The 15998-nt window shown below is 41.2% G+C and overlaps 1 protein-coding gene across 1 annotated transcript in view; it reads right to left on the bottom strand.

Annotated features, from left to right (window-relative positions):
• The window catches only part of EFHC2 (EF-hand domain containing 2), a 60259-nt gene that overhangs the window by 21314 nt on the left and 22947 nt on the right, over nucleotides 1–15998 (bottom strand). Inside the window, exons 5-9 of the mRNA XM_027645085.1 lie at nucleotides 13475–13729; nucleotides 11820–11930; nucleotides 11356–11494; nucleotides 3129–3294; nucleotides 1977–2119 (exon numbers count right to left, since the gene is read on the bottom strand). Of these exons, the coding sequence (XP_027500886.1) occupies nucleotides 1977–2119; nucleotides 3129–3294; nucleotides 11356–11494; nucleotides 11820–11930; nucleotides 13475–13729 (814 nt within the window). The remainder of the gene's footprint in view (nucleotides 1–1976; nucleotides 2120–3128; nucleotides 3295–11355; nucleotides 11495–11819; nucleotides 11931–13474; nucleotides 13730–15998) is intronic.

Raw genomic sequence — 15998 nt, 5'->3', positions numbered from 1 at the left:
GAAACTTCTGTAGTCCCAGGCCTCTTTCCAACTGCTGCTGTACCTTCTCTACCCCATCCCTACTCCTTGTCCTGTCTCTTCAATGCAGCATTGCACAATATATAAATAAGTATATGTGTATTTAGCTGCAACACAAGAAGTTGCATAAATTACAGGCCACTCAATGGCAGGAAACAAGTGAAATAATGATGACAGGACACTGTTGCCATAAGAAGTGCTAAATCTTGATGTTGTACTGAAGCAGGAAAAACTGGGAATGCTCAATGAAGCCCCAGGCAGGTACTCTACACATTTTCAAAACACTTCTCAGAGAACTGCTTGTAATTTAGTTGGAGGTGATGCTCCTATATATGCATTCATAATATAGTTGGATACAAGCAGAGATGCAATCAGAGGTTTTTTGGATTGAAAAGACCCAGACATTCCCAAAAATCCCACTCTTATGAGGGCACTCAAAATTACTTAGTAGGGCCACTGGCACAGGAAATGTTTTCTAGGAGTACAGAAGGCTCTAGATATTCATCACACCTTCATTTTTTATGGATGTGATGTTCATAGCTCTGAAATGTATCAACATCAGAAGTCATTTTCAGCAAAGGCTGAACTGTAGGGTATCAGGAATACTCAGTCCTTAACTGCAAGGAGGATAAGGGGAGCTCAGAAAGTCAACTGCTGGCACCAGAGCCTGAAGCAAAGGGGAGGGGACAGTCCTCCCTGGGCCAGTCCTTGCTGTGACAGTGAGAACAGGGTAGTACTGAGCACAGTGATGTGGTCACCGTTGCAGCAGTGCCTGAAGTACCACACATGTGCTCCGTGCCAAGAAGCTGATATAGGGCAATTCAGGCAGTTCCACAAGAGCCTAACATGCTAACTGAGGAAACCTTCTATCCCTCTTTTTCCCTTGTCTTTGAGTGAATGTGATTTTCTGATTTTTTTTTCTCTCTATGGGTTTATCAGAGGACAACAGTAACTTTTAACAGTCACTCCTCCGATATCACATGTTAAGAAGTGCCAGAGCCCTTCTCGATGTTAACTGCTCTGAAACTGCTGCTGCACAAGCTTTGTGGGCTCCTCAGGAACACACCAATCTCTCCAACAGGGTCATGCTTAGCCAAAGCTTCCCTCTCTCTCTGAGTTACAGAATGACTTCCATGTTCTGTGTCCTTCCATCCGTGCACAAGACACTTCAAGGAAATAAAAACATGCTTGAAAATCACAAAACCTTTCATATTCTCAGTTGGAGGCAGCCTACAACAGACCACAGTGGTCTAAAGAATTTAACCATGACAACATTTGGCAACCATGCTCCAGCAACAGGATCAAGCAACTGAGAAGTAACAAAGCATTTGTCACTTAAACACTGGCAGTCTGGCTCTTGGGATTCAGTTCAGTATTATACACACACACACATACAGACTCTAGCACTGGGCAATCCTCACTCTCTACATGCTCAGCACTCCATGATTAATGATAAAGTATGTTAAAAAGTATCACAGCTGTTTGGCTTTCATGAGCTTCTTCTATACAATGGATGCTGTGGAAGTTTCATAACATGATTTTGCAAAACAAAGGATTTAGTCTTTCATTCTTGATGTCTTGTATTTCCTGTCCCTATTTATCATCCGTTACAATACAATTCCTGTATGTTATCCACAACAAAAGCAAGTGTTTAAAGGCCAGATTTTCAAATTAAAAAGTAATAAAAGTTCTAACGCATTAAACTTGCAGTTCCCAAGGGCTACTGTGAAGTACTGTCATGCAATGAACAGTGTAGTTCTGAGTGAAGAAGAACATGAATTACTATGACATACAGCTATGCAAGATAATGCAGTAGACCCGTTGATGTAATTCCCATTGCTTTTGAAAATCCACATCCCTGCTTCTGCTAGGGCTGAGTCTGGCCACAATGTTTACTGGAAGCTCTAACCAAATGAGCAGGGAAGCTGGGACCGACTGGAGGCACTACTACATCTTACCTGTGTTTCGCTCTGTATATTCAAAAACTGAGATGGTGTCGTCACTCAGGAAGTAGGAAATAATGAATTTCCGATCCTTGTCAATAGGATCTTCTGTGATGAATTTTGCACCGAAGCGCAGCGTGTTACTTTCCATGCCGTATCTGAAACAGGCAAAGGAAGAGGTAAGAAGACAAAAACAGAGCATCTGAAAAGTTTTCACCCCTAAGAGATGCCTTCTCCCGAGTTTTGTAACATACATTAATTGTGTTATTCCTGGACCTAGAAGGGAAATGGCATAAGATTCACTACTTCGTCAAAAACCATTTTCAGCTTAAATTAACAGAACCAGCTGGAGTCAGCCAGATAGAAAGGAATAGTTTTCAGGGGAAAATTATTTCTCTGCCACAAGTCTGGAATGAATTTGTATTCAAGTTCAGTTGCAAATCAAGCTCCAAGTTTCTTTCCAGAAAATTTAGAAAACATTTAGAACGCTTTTAGGTATGTATATTTTCAAATCAAATTCTGAATAGCACGTCATACTAGGATTATCTCCACAAATTCAGGTCCACCAGATGATCTTACTGGTTGGATATTTGTTAAGTGACTGGGTTTTAAATAATTTGCAGTACCTGTATGAATATATTTCCAAGCCTTCTTCTAACAGCTTTCCCCTTTTACAGGGGTTCTACAGGTGAATCTTTAGCACAAGACTTTGCTCTTTTTGTTAGGCTTCAACAACCACTGCCTGACAAACCATTTCATAATGAAAAGTAAAGGGTTACACCATTAAAAGTGCTACAGTAAATTCAGCAGCCAAAAAAATATCAGAAAGTCAAACACAAAACCAAATCTGTGTTGGACTGTTGGATCACACAAAATTCCTGATTAATACCTGGACTAAGACCTCCATCAAACTCCCTCTGACGACAGCAGAGGAAAGAAGGTAGGGGATGAGAAGGTCAGAATATTTGCCTTCTCCAAAGAGAAATTTTGCAGAGTTTGTAGAAAATTGAAGTACCACATTGCTAACCCAGTCCTCATGGACTTGTCCCTTAAAAGCCTGATGAGTTGCATATTTTGCTGAAAAAAAATTACATCCCTACATAGCATTTATCTCCTTCACAAAAATACACAATTTAAAAAGTTGAAATTATTTTTCACACAAAATACCTGTCTTTAACCAGGAATTTCCTGTAATCTTTTAGGGGAGCCTGGGGAAGCAGCTTCTTACAGGAGTTCAGAGAATCCTCTTCGGAACCAAATCCATTATAAGGGGGAACAGGTTTTTCTGGTTCTGGAGGTGGTGGAGTCTTAAACTGAACTGGGGTGAAATCCACTACAACAAAGACAGTAAGACTTATTTATTACTGATGTGATGAAGCCATTCTACTAAGCATTTAAACTTCCAATATAAATACTTATTAGCCTATTTGTGTAACAGAGCACTGATCAAAGTCAAACCAGGATCCCTCCTACTGTTACAGGGTAGAAAAAGACTCCATTGAGCCGACAGCAAAATTATTGTTTCTTCAAGGGTTTCAGGATTTCATCTATAATCTTAAAATCTTTAAAAAATATCATTAAGATACACAGGCAAAAAGAAAGACAAATATAGTTTCAAAATGGGATAAAATAGTAAATTAAAAATTCTAAATTAATTTTTCAGTTTTATCCTTTGAGACAACATGATTAAGTAAATAATTGGTTTATGAGTTTCCTGCCCTGTGCTTTCGGCCAGAGGAAAATAAATACATGAATAAATGAAATTTTATTCATTATTTAAAGCATACATATATAAGAAGTTTTTGGTACATTGAAGCCAATCGCTTCAGTCCACATCTCATTATATCCAGAGTTTTGGAAGCTTTGTTTTTCCTCATTTTCCCAGTCTCAAATCTTTCCCTGTAGTGATCAATGACAATCCCAGATACACAGCAGGAGCTCTCCTGATTCAGCAGAGGCGTGTCCTGTCAGGGACCTGCACTCAATTCCCACAGAAGTTGCTTCTAAAAGCACTGCTTTCCTGACCCTCTTTATTCCTCTGTTGGTGAAAATCTTGTTGCACCATTTGGCCCCTTGTTGCTTGCACTGCCCTTCCACGGAAGGACAGCTCCCAGCTTCCAGTGGGGTTCACATAAAACTGAACAGCAACACAGTCTGCTGCTTAAATGAGGTTAATGAAAAATGGGAAAAAAGTAACTTGTATATGGGAAAAAGTAAATGGGCAGACTTGAGGAAAATGAAGACCTCAGCCATGGGAACACAGGGTCATGTTGGGAGGTCTCCAGTGTGGTCACCTGCTCAGCACAGGGTCAGCCCCAGGTCAGACCAGGTTGCCCAGGGCTGTGTCCAGTTGGGGCTCAAAACCTCCCAGGGCAGAGCCTGCACAGCCTGCCCCAGTGAATAAAGTTTTTCCTTATATCCAGCTCTGACACTCTTGGTTCCACTTACTCCTGTTGTCTGGTGCCTCCTGCCATGTACCCCTGAGAAGGGCCAGGCTGCCTGGTTTCAGCACCTCCGCATGGGCGGGCACAAGTGGCCACTCAGGGCCCTTCCTGGGCTGAGAAAACCCTGCTCCCCAAGTGTTCCTCAGCCCTGACTGTCCTGGGGCCTGCCCTGAACTCACCTTGGCTGGTCTCTGTCTTTCCTGGCATGGCAGACCCAAAATGGGACACAGTGCCTTGATTAGGTCTCACGAGCATGGAGTAGATGGGAATAAGCACTTTCCTCAATTTCTGGGCAGCCCAGGTTCCAGTTGGCCCTCTTTGCTGTGGCCTCAAGCCCAGCCTGCTGCCCCCCACAACCATCAGAGCCCTTTCTGCACCAGCACAGGTGCAATAAGAGGGTCAGAGCCAACTGGCACGGAACTGTCCATGTGGAACAGCATCACCTCACACCGGGGTGGGTTGGAGAGGGAGAGCTGGCTGGGCTACTAAGTGAAAGACAAACACATGAGCCAAACTGGAAGAAGATGGATCACAAACCACAGCCCAGGAGACAAAGAGTGATTTAAGTGACCAGTGCATAAAAGCAGATCCCATGAAATAAAGGCTTTTCTTCTTTAAAACTTAACTTTTCTATCCAGAACAGAGGAGAGATGAATAACCTAAACTTGTAACATGGGTTTTAGTGCAAATAGAGGAGGATGACAAAATCACTGTCACTTGGAACACTGGTTTGTGATTAAAATGTTTAAAACATGGCTATATTAGAAGATCAAAGCACAACACTTAAGATCTGACTTGCAGCAGTGTGAGTTGAAAAATAAAGCAAGTGTTCAGATGTCAGAGTTTTTCTTTAACTTGAAAATACGAGATCTCCATTGGCCTTTGCCTCTTAGAAGAACGTGGTCTGACTCAAAAAGCTGATACTTTCACCTAAATCAGTCAAAAAGGGGTTCTGCGGAATCAGGCTAGGATTTTTCTCCATAAAAACACAAGCCCATGTGCAAAAAAAAAGTCCATTCAGAAATGTTTAAAGTCATCTTCACCATGAAAGGTGTACACATGCACTAAAATCATAGTATCACAGAATGGTTTGGGTTGGAAGGATCATTTAGTTCAGGGACACCTTCCACTAGACCAGGTTGCTTAGAGCCCCATCCAGTGTGGCCTTGAACACTTCCAGGGATGGGGCATCCACACCTTCTTTGGGCAACCTGCTCCAGTGCCTCACCCCCTGCACAGCAAAGAACTTCCTCCTAATAACTAATCTAAACCTATTCTCTTTCAGTTTGAAGTCACTACCTCTCGTCCTGTCCTTACATGCCATTGGAAATGGTCTCTCTCCATTTTTCTTGTAGGCTCCTTTCAAGTACTGGAAGGCCACAATTAGTTCACCCAGAAGACTTCTCTTTTCCAGGCTGAACAAACCAATTTTCTCAACCTTTCCTCACAGGAGAGGTGCTCCATCCCTCTGATCATCTTGGTGGCCTCTTCTGGACTCGTTCCAACAGGATGATGCCTCTCCTATGCTGGGACCCCAGAGCTGGATGCAGCATTCCAGGTGGGGTCCACCTGAGCAGAGCAAAGGGGCAGAATCACCTCCCTTGACCTGCTGGTGTGGGCTTTTGATGCAGGCCAGGACATGGCTGAATTCTGAGCTGTAAGTGCACATGGCTGGGTCATGTCCAGCCTCTCATCCATCAGTATCCCCAAGTCCTTCTCGCCAGGGCTGCTCTCCACCTGCTCATTCCCCAGCCTGGGTTGATACTGGGGGTTGCTCCAACACAGGTGCAGCACCTTGCACTTAATCTTATTATATCCTTATATAATCTTATTATTCATCCCATGAGATTCCCATTAAACTTTGTGAGATTCCCTATTTTCTACATACTGCTTGTCACCAAAACACCACCTTTTCACGATGCCACAGCGTGCCACTGATTACAGGCAATTCTTGATACCGCAAACAAGCAGCCTGTAAATCGGCATACATGGAGGAAGAAAGCAAACCTCGATGTCCATAGGTACTGAACTCCACGGGATTCCCCGCAGGATTCCCATTCCATCGCCGGGAAAAGCGGCACCGGGAAGGGCGGCGGGCGGCGGCTCCCGCGCTCCCGCAGCGCCATCCAGTGGCAGCGCGGCAGGACGGCGGCGTGACGAGGGCCTTGATGCCGTTGATCAACGCGAGCGTTAATTTTTTAATTACGCAACAAGTATTTTACTAGACACGAGCCCCTTCTCTTTGCTCGGTTGCCGCAGGTCCTGCCAGAAGTGCTGGGAGCACCCTGGATGCAGAGGACAAAGAAGCTCCTGTGTTTCTGTGCCCGTCACAGCGTCTGCACATTCACACTCGTGCATAAGGCATTCATTACAGAACGCTAAAGCATTTCCCTTTTTATGTACTTTAGCACATGCGGATGAAAATTAGATTTATAAACTAGAAGGAAACTACAAATTAGGAGGAACAGTGTGTTGCCCCCCAAGGGTACGTTAAATCCCTCGCAATGAAAGCGTGCAGGACATGAAGTCCAAAGAGAAGTTCAGCCCTTTGGTTCCCATCCCGTCCCTTTACATGAAGTAAAATGACTTGACTTCACTCATAGAATCATTACTTTGGAAAAGACCTCTGAGATCATCAAGTCCAACTGTTAAGGTCCACCACAAAACCATGTCCCTAAGTGCCACATGTTTTTTGAACACTTCAGAGATGGTGACTCCATCACTTCCCTGGGCACTGTTCCAGTGCTTGACAAACCTTTCAGTCAAGAAGTTTTTCCTAATGTCCAGTGTAAACTCCCCTGGTGCAACTCGAGGTCGTTTCATCTTGTCCTGTTGCTTGTTACCTGGGAGGAGAGACCAATCCCCACCTGCCTAGATTCACTAAGGAGAACAGTGCAAATATCCAGCCTTGTGCCACCTATATTTCCCAGGATTTTAGAGGATTATGTATTCAGATTCTCACTTGTGAGTGAGGAGATTCAGAAAGAAAGTGCCATGGAGAAATACAGTTCACAAAACCAGACAAAACCTCATTTCTGCAGCTTGTGAACAGCCAGTTACCTGAGCTCAAAACTCATTTCATCTTTGCTCTGCCACACAGGATTAGGGTAGAATGAGACAGGTACTTACACACAAAATGCATTCCTCTCAAAGGCAATCACTGCTGCTTAAGAAAATTACCTATGTCCAGTCTGGAAAAGGAATCAATGCTCTCTTCTTCCAGGTTGCAACACTTTCAGTGCGAATTTACAGTGGGTAGAGAGAGAGTAAATTGAAAGTCCAGAATTACAAATTTCTACTTCCAGGAAGAACAGCACAGGTATTTTTCCCATGGACAGTTTCACTCTTTCTTACTGCAGTAAGTAGGGGTTTATTTCACCTCATATATCAAACATGTACCACATACTTGTAGCTTTCTCACGACATCAAAACCTGAGTGAGATTAGAACAAGCACTGGGAGCTGCAAGAAACAAAACAACTTCAGCCACATCTTTAGCATATAAAAAATTTACAGACAGCAAAGCCTTCTTAGTAAGAAAAACTAAATTCCTCAAGAAGAATTTGTTGCCGGAGAGGCAGCATTAAACCAGCTCAAATGAGCTTGTCAGCTTTCAGTTTCAATATACACCGTAAGATTTTGGTATACATTGCAAGATTACCTTCTGCTCTCATCAAAGAACTGTAGGAAAACCCTCATGTGCTAGATAAGACCATATTTCAAGGAAGAGTCAAGTGCTACATACTTTGGATTAGAGTGATAACCATACTGAATATCAGTATATAGCAAGCAGGCAAGAAATTCTCCTTTCAGAGGAAGAGTGGACACCTCTGAGCCAAGAAGAGGAGAGAGAAATCCCACTAGACTTGGACAATATAAGAGGTGGTGATAACGTGGATTGATGGCATTGCTACCATGCTGTTCTCTATACATATGAGGACGTGTATAATAAACAGCTGAAACCTGTTTTTATTGAAAGTCTGTTTCACAACTGAGGTAAGAAGTAAAATAAGAAGGCAATAAAACCATCTTCACAACTTTTATGTGCAGGATTAAAGAAAATTTACTGCTCGCAGAACTCCATGCAGCTGAAACATGACAGTGTTTATCCTGATTCAAAGTAAATCTCCATTTACAGAGTCTTACTTCACGACTATTACAGTTACCTGAGGGAAAAAAGGCATCCAAAGGCGCACAAGAAAATTTAGAAGCTGCTGCTCAGTCTCCAACACGTGTAGTGGAGGGGTTGGACAGCAGAGACACTGACCTCTGACGAGTCTAGTGAAAACTGGCAGCAGGCTTTAATGCCCCCGCTGAGGGGAAAGCAAGGAGTCAGCTGTTATCCAGCAGCAGCTGCCTGGCCAACAGCACACATGGACTGTCCAGCCCATCACCCCACACACTGCTCTGCCCAGGCAGCGGGTCAGAGAGGAGCCTGAGAAATGAGGGGGTGGGAGGGCGAGGAGAGCTGGGACAGGAGAGGGATCGCAGGGTGCCGTGGAAAGGCAGAACACAAAGGCTTGGGAGGTGCCGGCACAGCGAAGAAAAATCAGTAGGAAACCAGATTTTACTGGTTTTGCTCCTTCAGGAGTAATCTGTTATTTGAGAAAGAACACTTTATACTCAACTCTGTGCTAAGATACTGTATTAAGTGAGAAGGACAAGTATCAACTTCCCCCCACTGCACATCAGTCTCTTTCCCATTTCAGCAGGGTGACCACAACACCTACATGGCTATAGAATATTTTTCTCCTCCTCTGAGGCTGCACTAGCAAGTCTGGACAAGTAATATTGCTCATTAATGCATCTTCTCTTCCATTCATAGCACTTCTACATTACAGTGATGTCATTAGCTTGCTATTGAAGGGCATTAGCTATGTTTATCCATAGAAAAACTCTGCTTTTCACAAATATATTAAAACAGGCAAGAAATTCTACTTTCAGAGGAAGAGGGCAGAAACCTCTGAGCATTACAGCCAAGAACAGATGAGAGAAATGCCACCAGACTTGGACAATATAAGAGGTGGCAGGAACATGGAGGAATGGCATTGTTACCATGATGGGCTCTATACATAAGAGGATATGTATAACAAACAGTTGAAACCTGTTTTTATTGAAAGTCTGTTTCACAACTAAGGTAAGAAGTTCACACTGGAGATATTATAGGATATCATAATCATGATCTTCAAGAGAAAATCTAAACTACTCTTAATTCTCCTAAAAGGCAAATTCCATGGGCAAGCAACTTATGCTGAAACTGCAGACTCAAAAATAAACGTCGGCCTCTTTAATGGCTTTGGCAGAACAGTATGACTTGAAGGGGAGTGATGTGAAAACACAATAACAAAACATCTGGATTGATGCCATGAGGTGCTGAGTACTGTGCCTTGATGTAAGAACTAATTTATCTGCTTGCTTACTCAAGTAAATGGTCTCCCTGGACTCGAACTGCAATTAAGTACGTTTCAGGGTTTAATTGGATCGGGACGGAATGTCGAGCACTTTGTGGGACTGAGCCCACTGAGAGTACCTTGCACGTCCACCAGACACTAACAAAATGCGTAACTCACCAAGAGTAAAAGGTGAACACTCACTCATTCTCTCTCAAAACCTGCTTCTAAGCTAAAACCTTCCCTGATTCTACTTCTGGTCCACTTTAACATCCAGAGACATCACCAGTAATTACTGAGCCAGCATTAGAGGAGGGGAAGGGACTTTGCATTTGTTTAACACTTGGTTGCACTGCATATTTGGTGCAGGATGGTCAGCTGCATTTCAGTTATTGCCTGCCCTGAGTAAGAAATCCCCATTCACTGTTCCAGGATATTTTGCTAAGATAGAGGATATTGCTTCTCAGGGAAGAAGCCCCTATTTTGCATCTCTGGAGTTAAGACTCCTACTATTATAGATTCTTATAGATAATACTGTGGTTATTGAACACGGCTTCCTCACACACTGACTAGTGCAAGAACAGGTTTATTTTGGTACAAACACGCAAAGGTATTATTAAAAAAATCCTAATGAGACATGTTTTGCCAATTAAAAAATTTAGTATTTGAATGGTAATGCTATATAATTTAATTTTCCCAATATAGCAGACAGGCTCTGATCCACACACTCTATCCAATCACAAGTTAAGGTAAAAGAAATAGCCTGTTCAGATAATTTGTTTCACAATATCAGAGAAAGGCCATAGAATTCTTCCAATCATCTCTGAACAGTCAGATGCTTAGTTACATTTATTGAATGAATAAACTGCCAGAAAATAACGAAGTCATTTCTGCAGGAAGATGTCCATGATGGAACCATTAGCAAGTCTGACCGAGGACATTCAAAAACAGATAAATGAAAACCACTATTCATTTCCAAAATGCTTTTCCATTATGGACATAGTTGCTAAATGTTTCCAGAATTTAGTGCTGAAACTTCACAGGATACATACTCTAATGGTCCAGAATACACAAAAATGCACTGTAAAAAAAAAACAATAATGTGATAGACTAGTACTGTCATGTCAGAAAATCTTATTATGTGAGGATTTTGAAATGAAACATAGTAAGAGGGAATAATTGAGCTCATTCTACTTACCCGCTCACTACATGCTCTTTATTATTTTCTGACTGCAAACACAGCTATGGGAATGGGAGGGGGAAGGAGAGAAGAAGAAATGGCAGTCTATCCATATGACTATTTTGTCGTTGTCCTTTTAAGACAGAGGCAGTTAGGAAAAGAACATGTGCATTATGTGTTAGTTTTCAATGGAGTAACATATAAGAAAGCTCTTCTGGATCACCTGCAAAATTACTGCTTTGCTGCAAATGGCCTACAACAGATTGTTATTGTGAAAGGTTTTAATGAGCATGTTTTGTCAGTAATAAAATTTGAAGACAGCTCTGTCAAACTCAGGAGTATAAAAATGCTCATAAGGAAAGGATAATTATCACTACTTACCAGTTCCGTACTTTTTCCTGTAATATTCTTTAGTGAACTCATCACAGTCACAGATTACCATCTTCCTTCCCCAAACATTAATTACTGCCCCTATTTTCAAGTCGCAGTCTTTGTAAAATTCCTGACGCACCGCTCCTGTCTAATAAAGGAACATTCATACAGCAGCTCCATAAATCCCAGAATCCCATAACCTTCCTTAAAACCCAGGTCATTTAGTGAGTGTGATTTAACACATAACCTGCAAAGTCCATTTGCAAGTATATTTCACCCCATGTTAAGCTACTTCACTTTTACAAATGAGGGATTTACAAACAGTAAACCTGAGCAGTTTTTATTTGAGCTATTCTCCAGTGGCAGCACAACTCTATAAATAACCCTCTTTGTTGCAGAGGATAACAATCACAGAAATTACAAAAACTACTATGAAGATATTCAACAGCTGGAGGCATTCAATAATATCTGACCTGCAGAGTGTCCCGAATGTAGTATCCTTTGTTTCTTTCTGACTTTCCCAACACATTGAGAAGAGTGTAATTGGTGATTGTGCCTGGCTGTAACATCTCAATGGGAGCATCCTGCAACAGAAGGGACCAACTCTTCAGAAATACAGTTAAGAGTGAAGAAAGAGAATTCTGGTACCTTAGAATTAGCAGGTTTGTTACAGACTGGCTGTTATTGCAGTATTTTCCAGGGAGAATTTTTAGTAAATTCTAAAGGTAAGATTACACCACCAAACCTAAAAGCCAGTGTTGTATGTCAAAAGCCAGTACATATTCCAGAAGCAGCATCCAGAATCTTACTGTGCATCCAAGGGTAAAGCCTCTTTTTTTTTCTTGAAAGCAAACAGAAAGCAAAGGTCAACACAGCTGAAGCACCACATCATCGTCAACATCTGCTCTAAAGGTTACTTTTTTGATTGGTAATAATTATAAAAACATGCAAAGAACCATTCAGAGTTGGTCTGAACCACTGCACACACACAGGATCTTCAAGTCAGCTTGATTCTGTTGGTAAAACTGTTAGTATATTTGTTTCTGTTGTGAGTTTCAAAATTACAAGAGTAATTTATCCCAGTAATATCAAAGTTAATATGTTAATTATGAATTAGTTGCTGGTTCAGCGGAATCAGGTTTGTCTTACCACCTTCCCTGACATCCCAACTTTTGACTGACCTCCTCTGCTGCCCTTCTCAAAGTTGCCAGAGGAAGAAGCCAGCCCTTAAAATTGCAACATGCACTTCAATGGTAGAAGGGGTCTGATAACATAGAGCCACTGATAAATCAGCATCTCAGAACACAGGACGTACAAGGGTGAGAAAAGTGTAATATTTTGCTGTTAGGTTTTTACTGTAAAACCTCATGTACCTCTCTGGAATCACAAACAGATTATCAGTGCTAGAAGGAAAGAAGAAAAAGATTCCCAGTATTTTACTCCATCTGTTGGCTGATGTTATTCTGTCATCAGGATCTGCCTGAAGTGACACAGAAGCATATCCAGCTCATTAATTTTATAATCATAACAGGGTTACAGAAGACTCAAACCCTTTGAAGATTTCTCTGAGAGGAGTCTTTCTCATACAAGCACCTGATTAATGCCCGACAAAGCTTATTGATGGATTCCTATTGATTTTAACTAGCTTTGCTTAAGGTCCCAAATCTAGAAATTCAATTTTAAGAAATCACACTACATTTCTTATAAAGTAGTATTGCTATGGAATACTAAAACTGACTTTTCCAAAGGTTGCAAATATAAGCCATGGATCAAATCTGAATCCCCTTAGTTTCACATGAGTTTATCAATATTAATTATTTTTTCTGGACTTCCATTACTGCAGAGTTTTATTAATAGATTTACCTTAATACACTAATATAGGAGAAAGAAAATCATAGGTCATCTCTGTCTTAGTTTAAACATGACAAGCCTTGAGCCATTTTTCCATCACTTACAAAGTTACTACATAAATACATGTGCAAAACCTAAATCATGCAATTAAGATTAATACTCTGCAAACACTTTCTATATATCACTGCAATTCTAGTACAGGATTTTCAAAACAAGGCGTTCAATATTTCTTAACTAGTGGAAGAACTTGAATGACGTTGAAATTTTCATTCCTCACCTTTGGAAGTTTATCTCTTTTGAGGAAATATGGAACTACATCCCGGCCTGAGTTTACTGGTAAAACTTCTCTTATATCAATTGTATCATCAGCCAAATAATAACGAAGAACAAGTTCTCGTGGGCCATAATGCAGACATTCTGGGTCATTCCAGGCACAGGTAAAACCTAAAACTTGTCCATCGTACTCCAGAAATTGTTTCAAAGTGTCAAAGCGCTCGTAAGGGCGCAGTGGATTCGTACTCTCCAGAATCCTCTGAGAAAGGAGAAATTAAGAGAAACATATTTTTAATTATTTGCTCTTAAAAACAGGATCACAACTGCATGGTACTGTCCAACCTTAAAACAGGGGTTTAGGGTTTTCAAATGACACCACACAATTGCAGTACACGAAACACTGCCATTACCAAAGAAGTATTTACAGGGTCACTGTGCCCTCTGAAAATACATGAAAACAATTCTGGATTGGTTTTAATCCTTGTTTTTCTTGCAATAAGGTCCTTCAGATCAGAGAATTGTCAAATTATTTATAGTACATCTCAGATTTTCAGCAAATTGCCCATGGTAATCAGATGACTACAACTCCAAATAGTATCACCCTTCCTGATTTACTTCCTTAAAAATTATTTCTCTCAGATAATGTGGCATAAAGAATTGATTCTTTCCTTTCCCTTTGGTATTTTTTTGTCTTTTAACTTTAAAACATGGCTTATCAACTTTTGATTCCTGTTCTATAGCTGGCAGGTACTGGGTGCATATGTTCTCCTCTCAATACACATCCATTGGTCTGAAAGGGAACAGCAAGTCCCAAAAAAAAGTTACATTTCAGCTGATGTGACCTATGACAAGGTGCTACCTACAGTCATGGTTGCTGCAAAACCAGCATCACTGCATTAAACTGGATCCCAGGATCATCAACCGATCCAAGGACTGCATTTATATACTGTTGGTTCACATATATAAATGGTGACCTGAACATGGTGTTTTTCCTAAGTCAAAATCCATCCTGTCCAAAAGGCATTAAAAGGGGCAATACAACCCTGCTAATCTAAAAAAATTCTACAAAATTGCTTCCAAAGAAGAATGGTGACAGACACTGATGGGTCAATGTAAGCTGAACTGCTTGAACCATTGAATCATAGAATCACAGAAAAAACTGTTGACTGTGGCAATTTATATCATTGTCTAAATTTCTATTTATCCACTAATACATCTTCTGGTCTTAAAAATCTGAGAGGGAGAAAGTCCATTCTTTCAGAGCATCAAATCTTAAAATAAGGAGAGCAGAACCAAGTTTTGCCTCCCAATATCCCTGGTGATCTGCAGCACTCTTTCCATTTCAGCCATATATGCTACAACTCAGTTATTTACCTTTTTATTGTTATTTTTTGCTCCTTCCTGAACCTTGAAGACGCAATGAGCAACCAAACACGGCCACAGAGCCAGATAACATCATCATCTATGGGATACCATCTCCAAAAATATGGAAGGAATTTCTTCACAGAAAGGGTTGTCAGGCATTGAAGGGGCTGCCCAGGGAGGTGGTGGAGTCGCCACCCCTGGAGATGTCCAAGAAACTACTGGAGATGGTACTTAGTGCTCTGGTCTAGTTGACAAGGTGGTGATTGTTGAAAGGTTGGACTAGCTGATCTCAGAGGTCTTTTCCAACCTAAATGATTCTGTGATTCTGTGTAATATGAATCTAAGTGGTTTGCTACACTTTTCATTGGTGTCATTTTCTACCCCATCACATTCCTTACTTTCCTTGGTACATTTGTTTTCTGGACACCTATCAGGAGTTTGGTGCAAACCAACTCAATATTACTCAAAGCAGTCCAGGGCAATCAAAAAAAATTTACCTTTCACAGGCACAGGAAAGTGAGAGCATAAAGCAGCCAGAATTCAGTAGATAACTTTTCTGTAATTCCTCAACAACTGAGAACATGAAGACACAGATTTTAGTAACTTTTTGTCTTCTGATGCTCATATTTCTCAAATCTTATTCCCCTCTCCATTCTTTTTATGCACAAATATCCACAATACTTGACTGGTTCGCTTGTTGCTTAAAAAAAATTAAATCTAAGCAGGTTATGCAGTACCATATATAATGCTGACACAGTCTGACAATATCAAGACAACTCAGCACATGTTAATATTCACAGCTGTTACCTACAATGACTGAGCAAGAGAAAAGTAACCCATGGCCAGTTTGAGTCACCACAACCAGGAGATGTACTACAAATGCTGCAAAAAGGCTGGCAGCATGAATAAAGATAAACCAACATGTTGGCCTGAGAGAGCCTCAGAGACATGGAAATTGTCCTACACATCTCAGCCATAGTTACCTTATATTTTTGCTGCTGAGATCGGCAGCAGTTTCCTCAGTATGAGCATTAAGCTGAATGCAACAGATACAGGAGTATTTGCTGTTTTCAGAGGGCCAGGCTGGATCTGTCACAACAGGCTGCATATCGTGGGCCAACTGTCCTAACAGAGTCAGGTCAAGTGCCATCTGCACTCATATT

Source organism: Corapipo altera, unplaced genomic scaffold (assembly GCF_003945725.1).
Source record: "Corapipo altera isolate COAL_440 unplaced genomic scaffold, ASM394572v1 0, whole genome shotgun sequence".
NCBI lineage: Eukaryota > Metazoa > Chordata > Aves > Passeriformes > Pipridae > Corapipo > Corapipo altera.
The sequence above is the reverse complement of the archived record's forward strand: the minus strand, read 5'-3'. Positions and strand labels throughout refer to the sequence as shown.